The sequence below is a fragment of the Gasterosteus aculeatus genome, chromosome 11, assembly GCF_964276395.1.
Source record: "Gasterosteus aculeatus chromosome 11, fGasAcu3.hap1.1, whole genome shotgun sequence".
NCBI lineage: Eukaryota > Metazoa > Chordata > Actinopteri > Perciformes > Gasterosteidae > Gasterosteus > Gasterosteus aculeatus.
In genome coordinates, this window is record NC_135699.1 from 5,735,232 (window position 1) to 5,750,692 (window position 15,461).

At 48.0% G+C, this 15,461-nt stretch overlaps 1 protein-coding gene across 4 annotated transcripts in view; it reads right to left on the minus strand.

Annotated features, from left to right (window-relative positions):
• Positions 1-15,461, minus strand: part of grin2ba (glutamate receptor, ionotropic, N-methyl D-aspartate 2B, genome duplicate a) — an 82,015-nt gene that overhangs the window by 17,320 nt on the left and 49,234 nt on the right. For all 4 annotated transcript variants that reach the window (XM_078084618.1, XM_040191107.2, XM_040191106.2 and 1 more), the window contains exons 5-8: positions 14,694-14,837; positions 14,230-14,500; positions 8,718-8,910; positions 1,261-1,375 (exon numbers count right to left, since the gene is read on the minus strand). In XM_078084618.1, the coding sequence (XP_077940744.1) occupies positions 1,261-1,375; positions 8,718-8,910; positions 14,230-14,500; positions 14,694-14,837 (723 nt within the window). The remainder of the gene's footprint in view (positions 1-1,260; positions 1,376-8,717; positions 8,911-14,229; positions 14,501-14,693; positions 14,838-15,461) is intronic.

A 15,461-nucleotide genomic window follows, 5' to 3' on the forward strand; every position in this document is an offset into this window, starting at 1 on the left:
GTGGGTGGAAATGGATCATCAGCTAATTGGACACAGTGCACAGGGAGCCCAGGCGGGAAGTGTGTAAAGAGTCGTTTTGCACATTTGTTGGATATGTAAATGCACACAGATGACTCACACCAAAATGGTAAAGCCGCCTGGAGTGGAAAAGTTAAGGTTGTGTGTCTCTGGAGCCCAATGCGGCCGTTCCTCTATGTGGACAAATAACCAAGCGAACGAGTGAGCGGGAGTTCGTGAAAGAGACACACAGGACAGGACGGACTGGGAGAACGTTGGGGAGGAAAGGGGGAGGTAGAGAAGAGGGTTCAAATCATTCCGGAGGGGAGTAAACCGGACTGGCAGTGTAGGCATGGTTGTAGACGCTGGAACTCATTAGGATCCATGCAAAGTGGTTCAGCTGGAAGTCAAACTAAGAATTAAACATGAGCGAGGCAGCAGGGGGAGGAGGGGGGAGGGGGGGTTGGAGGGTTGCGGTTCAGACTGCAACAGGGGGAGAAAGGGAGAGAAGAGAGAAGAGGAGACAGGAGGGGAGAGATTCACCTTGTTCCCTGATCAGAGGACGGAATATAGATTAGAGAGGCGGAAGAAAGGGAGAAACACCGAGAATAGAGAACAGGCGCTGGAGGGAGTCAGACTGCAGGACGCTGACACAATGGCGAGTGAGCGCGAGGAAACACAGACGCAGGCCAGTGACTTTGCAGGTGGCGCCCGAGTTCATTCAAGGTTTTTGCTTCCGTGTGTGACTGAGGAGCGCCGTTGCTCCGCCTGCTCCTCCACCGTCTGCTCCTCCACCATCGTGTCTTCCACCTGTGCTTAACGAAGATTGTAATCCCCTCTGTACGGTAGAGTTTTGAACTTTGACTGTGCATATAAGAAGGGTTTTATTCACCAGCCAGCGGGTACATGGGGATGATTCCTCATGCATGCACGACTTATTGATCTGAAAGCGCGAGTCTCTCGGCTGTAGCGCGTAGCCACCTCGCCACATGATGCTGCACGCTAACAAATGACACGTAACAGCTTCTGAAACTTCTGAAAACGAACAGACCAGCGTTCTTACCACATCGTCACTCTGGAGCCTGTGCTGCAGGCTGAGTTTTGCTCAAAGGCACCTTCGCCGAGTCGATAGCATCTAATCGGAGCAGCGCCTACAAAGCTTAAGGCTTAAAATGCTTAAAAAGTGAAAATCGGATGATGGGAGATGCAGATAGACAGACAGTACTTACAGGAGACACACACACACACACACGTCTCTCTCACCCTCTCCCACTGCCTCTCCTTGTTGAGCAGGATGATGACCAGCTTGGGGTGCATCTGGTATCCGTCCTCGCTGAACGACAGATTCCGCCCCTCGAACGTCACATTCATCAGGTACCTGTAGAGGGACACACCGCGCGGAGACAGAGAGACTCGTTTAGACGTCACTGGCGGCTCTCACGTCGGTTGCTCTGCGCGTGGCTATTTTCGGGCCATGTAAATGTATCTTTTAAGGCATTTATCTCTTCAGACAAACAAACAGACATGACACAAATCCATCATCTGCCAGGAAATGGTGACTGGTGTCTAAGCAGGGTTTTCAAAAATAGATGAAGATTCATTAGTCATCAGCTGCAAACAGACAGTTGAGCTAAGCGGCATTTTAAGACGGGACAGAGAGGAATATTTTTTCCAATCATCCCAAAGGACATTTTGCCACTCGAGTGACCATGAAGGAGTAGTGCATCATTTTGGGAAATATTTGATCCACGAGTTAGGTAACCAGATTGATACCACTCACAAATCTATTGAATAACAAGCGGTTAGTTTAGCTTAGCATAAACTCTGGAAACCAGAGGGACGCAGCTAGCATTCGTCCAGCCAACCTGCATCAAGATCCCCCCTCTGAAGCTCGTATTTAACTCGGTATACCTTCAGCGTTTGAAGTGTAAAACGGACTTGTTTTCACTGGAACTTATGTGCTGAACTCTTTCACGGCTGGGTGCAGTTGCCTGGCAACCAGCGGAAGAAAATATTTGTGCCGGTCAAGAAAAAGTACATAACCCATTGTTGTTTTTACTCTTTGCATTTTGTTCAGATGCCATATAAGAAATACGATGTTTGAATCAGAGAGCATGAGAGTGCTGCTTGGTGAATTATGCGTTAGTATGATCAACTTTTGTCTATCTGGAAATATGACCAGATACACATTTTGAATTTGTGGACCAAAAATTGTAGGTTTTCTCTGGATAGGAGGTGAACAAAATATGCACTGTAGATTGTGTCTGGCTTCAAAGTTAACGTAAAATAATAAAACAAGTACAAGCCCATATGATGTGGCAATAGCAGCTTGTCAGATAACTCTGTGTGTGTGTGTGTGTGTGTGTGTGTGTCTGCCTCAGTCGTTGTGTTCCGTGTGGTGCAGTAAGAGAAACAGAGAGAAAGCATCATTGTTTCTGTCAGGTGAAATCATTTCATCTCCCTTCAAATAAACACAACATCAACACATTCAGACACACACACAAACCACACTGTATTCTCTTGCAGTGATTACAGCGTATGTGCGTGGGGGAGTGTAAGTGTGTGTTTATGAGAGCAGGAATGTTCATGTCAGGCAAACTCAAATCACTTCACTGTCACCCCCCCCCCCCCCCCACACACACACACACACACACACAAACACACTTAACTCTTTCAGTTCCTCGCCCTTTACTCTCTCTTCTTCTCTCTCTCTGACTGTTTCCATGGAAACTCTGCCTCAAAACCATGCACACAATATATATATATATATATATCCACACGCACATATAGATATATGTATAAATATTTATATATATGTATACACACATATGTGTAGATGAGTATATAAATAAGAGGCGCATGTGTCTGCAGACATGGTGCGCTGGTGGGTTCTGTCAGCAGTGGACTGGGACTATTATCAGGGAGCGGCGGACATCACCGTGTTCTACCTTTAAATCGGTCTGACTTATACGCCAGAGACGATCACAGATCAGAGCAGAGGGTTAAAACCCGAAGGAAGCCATGCATATTTATATACATACATTTCTATTCTTTGTTTCTGAAAATAAATATATTCATCAATCTATCTTATATGTTTCCATGCACGTCCTATGCACTCCACCATGTAACAATTCAGCAATTACTCTGCTGCCAGCTTCCTTACTCTATTTCCTGTATTAGATATTGATATTTTCAATGGGCCGTGCAGAGCAGAATCATCCTCGTGCCCGGTCAACCGCCCCATCCTGTAGAGCCTTGGCACGGACGCAAAGTGCACGGAATCTGCTGCATAAATCATAAGCCATTAACAAAACGTCATGACGCTGCGCCGCTTTAATCTTTACTAAGCAAGCTATTGTTACGTGCAACAATGTGGGGCCTTTGTGTGTGTGTCTGTGTGTGTGTGTGTGTGTGTGTGTGTGTGTGTGTGTGTGTGTGTGTGTGTGTGAAACACAAGCATATGTGTGTTGCCATGGCACCCACAACCGCTGTGACTTCCAAGCCAATCTGGTGGGTAACTATGGAAACGGTAATCTCGCAGAGGGTGGGCATGAAAGAGGGTGAGTGTGTGAGAGAGAGGGAGGGAGGGAGAGGGAGAGGATACAGTACTACCAGACTACCAACGCTCTCTTCTCCCATCACACCGGGACTGGTGGGTTTACAGAAGAGCACTTCATGTTCCACCCATGTGACCACATCCGCGCTCCGTCACCTCCTCCGAACCCCCACTGAATCACCGCCGCTCACACGGCTCACACTTTATACATCGGGCGCAGAACATCTTCAAGTATTCACGTCACGTACGCTGCTTGAAGCCAGCAGAAAGATTCCCGGCCTCCGTTGTCGTTGCCGGAGACGCAAACGAACAAATTAATCGGAACCTACACCCGCGCCAGCTGTTCTCTGCAGTGTGCGTTTGGACGTCCTGTCGGACCCGGCGGTTTCCAGCTCATACTAGTACCGAGGAGAGTGTGTCTCAGCCGTACTGTACAGCAGGTGAATTGATATTCTCACCGCGGCTTCAGCGTTCTCCACCCGGCGACACTCAACAATAACTACATCATCAACTGCCTCGTCTTTCTGCAGAAGTTTCCGTCCATCTTTCCAATCCAATTCATTTGTTTTGCAGTAAAAACGCTGCCATTATAAATCAGAACAGCTTAGTATCAGGCACACGCACAAACATGCTAACTCCATGCCCTGACACAGATACAGTACGTTATAGCGCATGCTCCGCTGTGAATAATGAACGAGTTGTGTGAAATATTGATAAGTCCGTTTTAATAAATTAACCCTGACATGAATTAGTCATGAGTTACACTCCTTAGCAATTACTGTGGTGCCATGTACTTATTGGGTTTGTAGAGGAGGAATCTATATGGAGATGATAGCATTCCCCATATGGCCAACAAAAGAAAAGGACACACCAGCTTGTGTGTGTGCATGTGTTGGCACCTGATTGTGTGTATTCAGACATGCGAGTCCAATGTGTAAACGGTGTAATTAGTTGTGCTAAAAGGAAAGAGCCGAGAGGGGACAAGGCGAGGACAATTGATTTATTGTTGACAGCACTGAATTAAAAGTAATCTTTTTTTAAGCATCAAGCAGCAAAAAAAGAGACAATCCGATAGCAAAAAAACAAAAACGATGATTGTGAAACCTGGAAGATAAAAGCAGACGGAGCGACAGAGACAGACAGAGAGAGACTGTGATATAAATGAGAGAAAGGAGAGCAAAAGCAAGAGGGCACGAGCATCTTGACCTACTTCCAATCAAACACCATCACAAACAGCTACCTGTTTAACTCCTCCCACTGGCCTGCCCCATAAACACACTCAGCGGGCTTTTATAGACTGGGACGGAAATAGCAAGAAAGTTACACACCCAGAAACACACACACACACACACACACAGGTGGACGCACTTGTCTGTCGGGCTGGCACACACTCCTCGGCTCAGTGGGGTCACCATGCGCACACACGCGCACACAGACGCAGGCGCCCTGTTGAAAGCCTCGCCTCGGCCACGGAGCTCCGAAAAATGTCCACAGAGCTTAAAAGCACTTGACACCTTTCCAACTCCGGGCTCATTTGGAACCGGTCCACGTCTGGCAAGGTCAGGGCCGCTGTTGTCAAACTCATGATTCTCACACTGTTGTGTATTGAAGTGTTCCCTCCCTCTCTCCCCCTCTCCCCCCCCCTCTCTCTGTCTCTCTTCCTGCTATCTTCATTTGTCAGGCTGGTGCTGCAGCATTAGCAGGAATGTCACAGTCTCGGCTACAGAGGACTTAATTTACTTAGCGTCCTTCTCTTGTGGAGTTCTGCGAAGCTCTAAGGGCTGAACAAGGAAATGCTGAGCAGAGACGGGTCGGCTGAATGTGTGGCTTTGTGAAGTCAAGTAGATGGCCGTGACCGTGCGGCAATCCTTCATCATTCCACAGCAGACTGACACGCAGACTACATGTGATTTACATATTTCCATGAAGCCCTTACTGGCCTGACTCGCTTAGTGATTTAAGTTTAAAGGGCATGTGATGTGTGTTATCTCCATCAGTCACAATCCCCATACACGCGTCCTCTTCCATCACCACCCGCTTCCGATTTTCAATCTGGATTTTAAGCATCCAGTTTTTTAAAATGTTAATTAAGGACTCTTAAGATTGAACACGGCGAGCATTCCCTGAGCCACGCCCACCCCGCAGCCGGATAGTTCTCCACAAGCTGTAGATGGAGAGGTCACTCCCTCAAACAGGAACTTCTGTAACTACTCTAGTTACACCCACAGGGAACGATTGCAGAGTGACCTGACAATCTTGGAAAAAATGCAGTGCATTAAAGTGGTTAGCGGGCGACCAAAGGACCCTTCACCACGGTCTTTATGAAGAATCGTTACGTTTTAGAAAACTCGTCCATCCTTTCTGGGTAAAGTGTTTCATTATTAAACCGTGACTCGCGAACATCCACTATTCACTGCGATTTGATTAACAGTGAAATAATATCCAGTTTGGAAGTATTTCCAATGAACATGAAAGGTGATGGTGAGGAATCGCTGTGACGGTCGAGATCCATTTCTCTGAACCGATCCCCATAGTTTCACTATTAGTCTGACCAGTTCCAGTTTTATTCTAACGAAGTAATATTTCACAGAAGAAACAGAAATTACAGATCGGGGCTTCGTTTTTTGAGCTATCGCGTGTCATTCTCCACGGCTGAGAACCGATTGTGACTTTGCCCGATTCATCAATGACGCGTGAACTCCACCGAATGTAACGTATCCTGACACCTTCTGTTTGAGCTCCCGTCCGTTCCATCCAGTGATCCACTTAGCAGCGACCCAAGCAGCCGGCGAGGCATCCAGACCAAACAGCCAGCAAGCTGGGCAACCAGCCGTTCATTCACTGCCCTGGTATATAGACCGGAGGTCAAACGCTAATCTTTTTTATTAACCACTCGGAGACAAAGGTTATCACCAGACAAATTTAGTTAAGGCAGCGAGGGGCAAAGCAAAGGATCTCAGCGGCGCTCGCAACTGATCTAATCATCAACACAGCTAAGTTGATTATAAAGCTGCAGGTCTGTAGCGCAGACGCCTGGAAAGGAAGCAGAGGAGAGGAGAGGAGAAAGGAAGTGAGGAGAGGAGAGGAGAAAGGAAGCAGAGGAGAGGAGAGGAGAAAGGAAGTGAGGAGAGGAGAGGAGAAAGGAAGTGAGGAGAGGAGAAGATGGTGTGAACTGATAAAACACAGCAGCTCCTGACAGAAGAGAAGGGAAGTGGAGAGAAGATGAGTGGAAGCACACCGGGGAAGAGTCAAAGGACGGGACTGCAGGGAGGATCCGAGCAGCAAAGACGGGAGGATCGCGGTGAAGACGAGAGGAAGCGGAGCGGCGCGCGGCAGCAGATCAGGGTTGTCGGATTCTGGGGGCGGCAGCGGCTGCCATGAACTCCCCTGTTATCCCCGGAGCGCTAAGCAGCGGAGAAACAAACGCAGGGCTTCAGAAAGGAGCGAACAAGCAACACGGGGGTTGAAATGAGATCTAAAGAGTTCACTTGGACGGACAACAAAGCCTCGCCGCCTTAGCGGAGCCGGGCCGCGGCTCGGCCCCGGAGCGCCAGCGTGGAAACGAGCTTCACGTCCCTGGTAGGAGAAGGTGTGCCTCTCCAGCACGTCTTCTGCTTCTCAAAGGCCCCTGAAAACCATCGAGTAGGAAACAACACTAGTGTCCTAGAAGACGTCTCAGCACACACAAACTGTACCACACTAATGCACGCGCGCGCGCACACACACAAACACACACACACACACACACCTGGCCTTCACGGTCCATCACACGCACACACAGATACGGCAGACACACGAGCTGGAACTGCCCCTGAATATAAAGCTGGGCTGAGCCCCGGAGCGCAGCGCGACAGGGGCCCGTGTTCGTTGACTGAAACGCCATCGGGACCAATTAAGGCAGCGCGCGGAGCAAAGCGAACCCGCTCAGAAGACCTGCTGCTGAGACGGACGGCTGAGGGGGTGGGCCCGTATTCTTCTAGAGGAAGGGGGCGTGTGAAGAGGGGTGTTTGTGTGCAAAAGGGTGTTATTACATGGTGGGAGGATGATCACAGTTTGCGGGGGGATGAAGGTGCGTGTGTGTGTGTGTGTGTGTGTGTGTGTGTGGTTGCGCAAGCATCTGCTACGTCCGAGGTTGTGCTGGTTCACGCCGCCAGGACGCTTGTGTTGATGCCACACAACCAGAAGTTGTTTACCCTCTTTTTTTTAAGCTACTGTCTGTGGCGTTTCCATAAATCACTGCACAGTTTTTTTTTTGGAGACATGAGTGTAATTGTGGAGGAACGACACGACTGCTGAGACCATGGAGGCAAATAACTTCATTAATTGAATTTTTAACAACTACTAAGTACAAACAGGTCCCATCTTTAAAGTCTGCATTTCAAGACTATAAAAAATACTATACCATGTAAACAAGTACACATACACACTAACAATTAGCTTAGCTTAGCATGAAGTCTGGACACTTGGAAACAACGGGACAAAATTCCCCTGGTAACGTTTTTTTCAGAAATGTATTATAATTGAACAAGACAGCACTGTAGAATACAATGCAAGAGAAGACAAGAAAAACAAACACGAGTAGACAGATAACAACCACCACAGGACACAACATCCCACTCGCACAGCACCAGTCAGACGTGAGTACAACAAGTGTTTTTTAAGTTGGCATGTTAAAGTCCAGCCCGGAGGGGTCCGCCCAGCCTAAGACTGGTTTCACATGTCTCACATCTATGCTTTTAATTTGCACAAAAACCGAGGTGCAAAAGCAACACGCATGTTTCCAGGGGGAATATGTGTCAGACTATTCATTGGCGTGGAGCCGTATCTTCTGGAAACCCTGTTGCCCAGCAACTCCGTATAGCACCTGTACACTGGTCAGTGCTGAGACAGAGCCAGGCCAGCTATGCTAAGCTAAGCTAGCCAACTCTTGCCATCCAACACAAAGTCGAAGCGGTTTTCCCAAAACTATTCCTGAAACCAGCTTAAATCATATGAAAAGCCACTTGAAGACGTAAGCACAATGCTACAAACAAAGGGTTACATGCTGTTTACATACTGTTTACTAGCGTGTCCACATGTGGCGACCAGACGTCTCATTTCGGGTGCCGGGACCCACGAGTTCACCACCTCCTGTGAATCCCTACAGCCTCCGTCCTCCACTCACCTGAGCACTTCGTTGGGGTTGCCTGAGATGGGGGTCTTCTTGTCCGGAGCCCCGTGGCACTCGGACTTCAGCAGGGTGTGGGGTCCGCGGTCCATCATCATGGTGGAGGTTGCCATAGTGATGATGGCCACGCCGTCGCGGACGCGGGCCTCCAGGCCGTAGTCCCACTCGTCGTAGGACACGGAGAGCAGCCCTGGGTGGACAAGGCGGGGAGAGGAGAGAGGAGGATCAGAAAGGTGGAGGAGGTGGAGGGACGGGGAACGTGGGGAGGACGACAGAGGTGAACTGGGTTGTGTGGGAACAGGAGCAGCGACCGGGGTGTACACAGTGTACACGCTCTGAACACACTCCAAGAGACAGAGCACACACTGCGCGAGGACTCCGCGTCCATCACCTTGGTGTGTTTGTCCATCTGTCCGTCTAAAGCACTGTCTGTCTCTTGTTTGTTGACCTTTGCACTGTCTGTACGCCTGTTTATCTGCCCTTCTGTCGGCCTGAGTGCCGTTCTCTCCTGACAATCTGTCTGTTTACGAACAACAATTTGTGAGTCTGTGTCTCTCTGTCAGTCTGTCTCTACCAGTCCACTTCCATTCACCCCTTTAACTCCGTCCTTTGTCCAGCGTTGTCTCGCTCGCTTAAGTGTCCTGCAGTGAAGAGCGATTTGATGGACATTACAGGGACTGTTTTTTTAAACCTTTATTTACCCCAGAATGGCTGGCTGAGGGCCTGACTCACATCAATGCGTTACATCATCCTTTTCCATGTTTTATTCTTCTAAAATACAGAAAGAAAAACGCAATGAATCACTGTGAGAAGAGTGGATTCACAATGAAACTTATGCCTGTTATGCATCTACTGCTGACATTTTGATAATGATCATTTATACTGAACTGACGTTATTGCTATTAACTCACGAATTATAGTCTTCATCAATTGACGACAAGTGTGTGCAATGTTTCTCTCTTTTTAATCACCAATCATTGGGCTCTTTAGTCCCCCGCCGTCAGGATTTTAGATTGGCTTCTGATTGGCCCCCTTTTTTTCAGGCTCTTTCGGTTCTCAATGAGTTTTAAAAACTGGAAAACTTTTTTTGCTTCAGGTTTTGGGTCACAGGTCCTTATTGGAAAGGGTCTGATGTTTTGAACGTGTTAGGGGCAATAATTGAAGTAGACTATTCAATCAAGCATCAAGTAGCCGCTGGACGCTAAGAGACGTAGTCACACACAACACAAACTGTCCAATCAGCAACCGTAACCACATCTGTCTAATACCAAAAACACAAGATCAAAAGTGTAATGTATGGGATGAACTATTGCTGGGCAACATATCGATAAGCCATTATCTTGCATGAAGAATTGAAAAATATTGAAATAGGGTAAAAGTTTAGCTACTGATTTTGAAGGCTGCAAAACACTAAGGTGATTTTAATTTCTGAACTTACCAGACTATTCTACCTTTTCTCTTGTTTGCCTTTACCACAAGCAGTTGTTTAACAAAGATCTATTTGAGAACCAATAATTAACCATACCATAGTTGCCATATCAGCATCAAGGAATGTGCTGAATTCAATTAAAGAGTGTGTTTAACTGCTCTAATGTTTGTTAAACGTTAGCATGTCCGACCAAATCTAACGCAGGAATCTTCATCATTAAGAGCCCTGTTATCTAAACCCTCAACACCAAGTTGCCCTACTGACTTCTGAACACGGCCACTAACTGATCTTTACTCCTGCCGGACGACTCAAGTCGCAGAGCTCTCCGCGAGCCTCCGAGTCAATTTGTCCATCTCTGTCTGTGTCCATCAGAGGGTCTGCATCCATCTGACAGAGTACATGTCAGCCGGTCCACTACCATGTCAGCGGGCAGAAATAGACGGGCGGCATGGCAACCAGCCCTCCTCGCGGGGCCTCGGCACTGACAGCTCGGGCCCTCCAGGACCACATCTAATGTCACACGCTGTTGACACTTTCTCACTCACTCACTCACTCCCTTCACTCACTCACTCCCTTCACTTGCTCCTTTTTGCACACTTTTCTCATTTGATGGCAACGATTCTTACATAGGAAGCTGAGTGTGTGCAGAGTGTGTGCAGAGTCAAGTCTACATGTTCATACATCTCTCCGGACATGCTTTAGTGTCACAACATAGACGCGGCAACTGGCAAAGTCAGAGCTGAACAGCACTGTGGCAGCTGCTTCTGGCCTGTAAACCGCCTGCTGACTCGGTTGGAAGGCGAAACGCCGTCTCCCTGTCACAGACTTTTCCGCGTAGAAGAGAAATCGCATAGACCGCAGACGGAGAGCATCCACGCGCAGGGAAACTGAGTTGGGGGAGCATAATGGCAGAACCACCGTATCAATAGGTATTTTTGGAAACTGACTATTATTGTGGGAGATGTCAGACTGGGTGGATACGTTAGCACAGTGTGTGCAGCGTTAGTGTGTAACTGATCAGGAAGAACAGTGACGGAAAAGCTGTTAGTAAGAGAGAGAGAGAGAGAGCGTTGAGAGGCACTGGGACGGAAAAGAGGGACGGATGGAGCAGAGAGGAACAGGCAGACAGCAGCAGAGACACAAAGATAAAGTAGCAGTGCAAAAAGGGGAATAGAGAGTCAGAGGAGGCTGAAATAGTGAGACAGAAACGACTGGGACGCGAGGGAACAACAGCATGAAATGAGGGGAGGGAGAGAGTGGGAGGGGACATCGTTCCCCAGAGCGCCCACTTATGGAAGACATCAGCTGAATTACCCACGAGGATTTGAGGCTCTTCATCACGCATGGTGCAAATTATTAAGTGTGCCTAGTAAGCAAAGCCCCCCACCCCCCTCGAGCTAGCGTGCACCTTCTGCCGAACCCTGAACCGCTGCATTCAAGCAGAGCGCACGCCGCCACACCATTAACGGCACGCCGCGCCTGTTCGCTTGTTGGTGTGCCTGACTTCCAGCTCCATTTGGCTTTGATGATGCTCGGGTTGAAACTCCGAAATAAAAAGGTTTTTAATTAATTATTATGTTCTACAGCGGAACGTCTAATGAATGTCCCAAACATAATAACTGTGCTTTTTGTACAGCAGAATATTTATTGCAGGTTAATTCCGGCCAGTATTCCGCCTCACAGCAGAAAATACATGTGTCTCATGCACGCACGCTTTTATAGAAAGTCATTGCTGAAGCTGTTAAGTAACCACCTACCTCCATGTTCATGCTGTTGGCAGAGGGCAGAATTGACAAGCACAGATCCTGCAGCAGCAGTGCCGTGAGCACAGGCTGTGCCGCGTGCACACAGACTTACACCCGACATCCACCGTCACACCGCCATAAAACATCCTGTTCCACCAACAATCTGTATTTGCGTACAACAAACACCAACTTTATTGCAGCTTCAAACTAAATATAAATGATTTGAAATCTTTCATTCGGTAGTTAACGTTAGATTATAAGCACATTTTCCATCCAATTCATCACGCTTTAAATGAGCGGATGACATTTAGCCTACTATCCTTCATTATGTCCAGCAAGATTAATCCCGTGATAATTCAAGCTCATAGAGGTTTGTTTATGCGTCCATCAACGCAGCCTCTCTGCCAGCTCCACTTTGTGATCACCCAGGCAGCACAGGAGCCAGACACAATTATCTCTCTGGCAGCATCCATCAAGAGCAGAGCTGTTGTGTGATTTACTTAACTGATTTGGTGATATATCAAACTTTATAGAGTGTATCTTTAATTTGCAACTGACGCACACACACGGTTGTGTTTACCCCAGCTTTCGGGTAAACACTTTCACCCTTCACTGTATCAGGTGCACTCAAAAGCACGAGCACGCAACAGGTATTACCTCCACCATGAAACCATGAACCGATCGCACATTTCACACGCCGCCATCGCACAAAACACACACCTGGGCACACAAACGGGCTTACGAAACGCACTGCCAACTTCCATTTAGACTCAATCATCCGTAGGTGGCAATACGGGAGCAGAGGTAAAAAAAATTTAAAAAAAGTTCTGAGGACGCTGACCGGCAGCGGCGTCTCCTCTTCGTCCAACGCCAACAAGCCAAACGCCCCCAAAAGGTTTTTTTTCCTTCCGTCGCCATCAGCAGCAGTTAGATCCCCACTGAGGGCTGGCCTTTCTGAAAGACTCCGTCCCCCCCAAAGTCCCCAAAGTCCAGTTCCCACGCGGCGGTGTGACGGGTGTCGCTGACAGATTGCGTGAGCCCCAACATGGATGCCACTTTGGCGCCGCGTTTGACCTTCAAAGGTTAGAATGACCTCCAGTGGTGTTGAGGGACGGGGCGACGGCGAGAGGCGCTCCCTCACTTGGTTTTAGGAAAGGTCACATTGCTTTGTGTCTTGCAGGAAAAAAAAGTCTAAATAGCCAAACTGAAAATCATCAACATCTACAATACGAAAGTCTTTTGCGTGGTCGTCTGAAGTCCACTTAGCCTTTTCTGAAACTTATAATTGTGTCTTACTCTCCATTAGCGGATCAGAGCGGCTGAGGAAAAGATGAGACCATGTAACTCTTGAAAGACAAAAGATTATATTCTTCCTTCTTACAAGTGAAACGTCTCTATATTTGTTTCGAAATTGCTTTTTTGAATCCCCCCCAAATGACCTGTCTACAGTAGGTAGTCATTCTGTAGGCAATAGCACAGAGGAATCCAGAGGCAGTTTGATGGTTTGGAGTCAGACTGGAGACATCTGTGTGGAAAATACGTACATTCATGCTCTCATTGGATAATCATCAACCAAACGCTAATTAACATAATCTAATTACTCTACTTACAAAGGGATGAGCATTAGTGCTCAAGGCAAGCAAACATCTTTTCAGAATGAGGTTCTGAGTACACAGGTTGATATAATCATATGACATCACCTGTGTACTCCACAGGTGTAATCAGGTCTCAAGTCAGGACCACAGCCAACTGAATCCAAACCCCAAACAAAAGTTAATTAAAAACACAACTATGCTGACCGTAGCTTGAATTGGTAGCCCTTTAGTAGCACTTAAAACGGCACTTACTTGCCCTTCTAAAAGCTTTCTTGATTCTTGTTGTTCTGGGTCTGTACCCTCATGGTGGAATAAACAAGTCGCTTTGGATAAAAGCGCCAGCTAAATTAGATTTAAAAAGTTCAGTACAACCTGACCTGGACAGATTGCCGTCACACACCTCATCTCTCCTTTGTTCGCCCGGGAGCCTCGTTTAGTAGACATGTCATACGCATTTCTAGGACTCGCCATTCTAACAGAACAGAGGTGCATCAACGAGACAGCGATGCCACTACAACGCCAAACATCGACAACCAAATTGTCTCCAGAATGCAGAAGAAGCACAAAACTTAACCACCGACATCGTAACATCAGGAAGGACAGTTGAGTAGTGAGCATGTCTGCCTGGACACCACACCCTCTGGATGTGAAGACATGGCTACACAACAAAGTTTCATTCAAAAACATGTCATGTGTATGTAGTGGCTCCGAGTATCCCGCTGCTACAGCTGGTTTCCTACCTGTGGGGAACTCTGCCGGCACTGCAATGGTGTCTCCGGCTACCAGCGAGGGTGCTATCCATGTGTAGCCGTAGCCCGTGATCCCGACAGAGTGGGCCACCTCGAAGATGGTGTTGGCCTCCTCTTTGGTGCAGTAGAGGAGAATGACGGGGCTCTGGAGCTTCTTCAGCTGGTTCTGGATCTTCGAGTCGCCGTCATCCACCGACATGTCCAGCAGTAAAACCTCCTCCAGTTCCCAGCCCACGAAGCTGTTCTCTATGGTGCTGCGGACCTGGATGGGACCGAGGGAGACGAGGCCCGATCAGGAGACAGGACGGGACTTTTTCATCGTATTGCAATCATAATCATTTGTTTAAGGATCGCTAACGTCAAAAATCTGCTAAATTAAGATAAAGAACAATGTCCAGAGGTTCATTATGGGATTCCACTGAATGCTCAGCAAATCAGCAAATGCGTGTCGTTACCTTGGTGACAAAGTCCTGGTACCCCGGGTAGTACGTGGTGACGATGGAGAAGATGTACCAGTCGTACTCCTCCATGATGTTCAGCATGACCGAAGCCTGCTGCTCGATGGAGGGGCCAAACTGGAAGAACATGGAGTCGTCATCCTGGACATGACAAGGGACAAGAGCAACGGAAGAGTGGGAACGGTTGCGTAACAGTATTGGCCCAAACTTTGATTTAGCCGTCTCTCCGCACAGAGGACAACTGACACGGTGGTGGGTTCTGTAACATTATTGGTGGGAACATTAATTTAGCTGCCTTTTATTCTCTGGCTCACAGAGGAGAGAGGCGAGAGGACAGCAGTGGGCTTGTAAAGATACCGGTCATGATTTTCATTAGTTGCTTTTATGACTCTTTTAATGGGTTTGCACACGGGGGGGTGACTGCAGCGAATTCTGAGGACTCAAAGCCGCCGTCCTTAACCTCATTGATCATTGTCATCATCTGGTTTTACGGCGTGCTGGAACAACGCTGCACTCCACTTGCCCCGGCGAAGGCGCTGGACATTAAGACGATGCATGCGGTTCACTCACTGAGGTAAAATCTAAACACGGGGCGCCAAAGAACGCACAGCAGTCCAAGCGGCAGTACAGGCGGGTCAGGGCGCGCTAATAAATACCACTCACCGACCGAAATGGAACATTGAGCCGGTCAGAAGAAGTGGGGGAGGTGAGAAATGGAGTCTAGACAAGACTCTTGTCTCACGAGTTCTGTGACGTGGGCTTGTT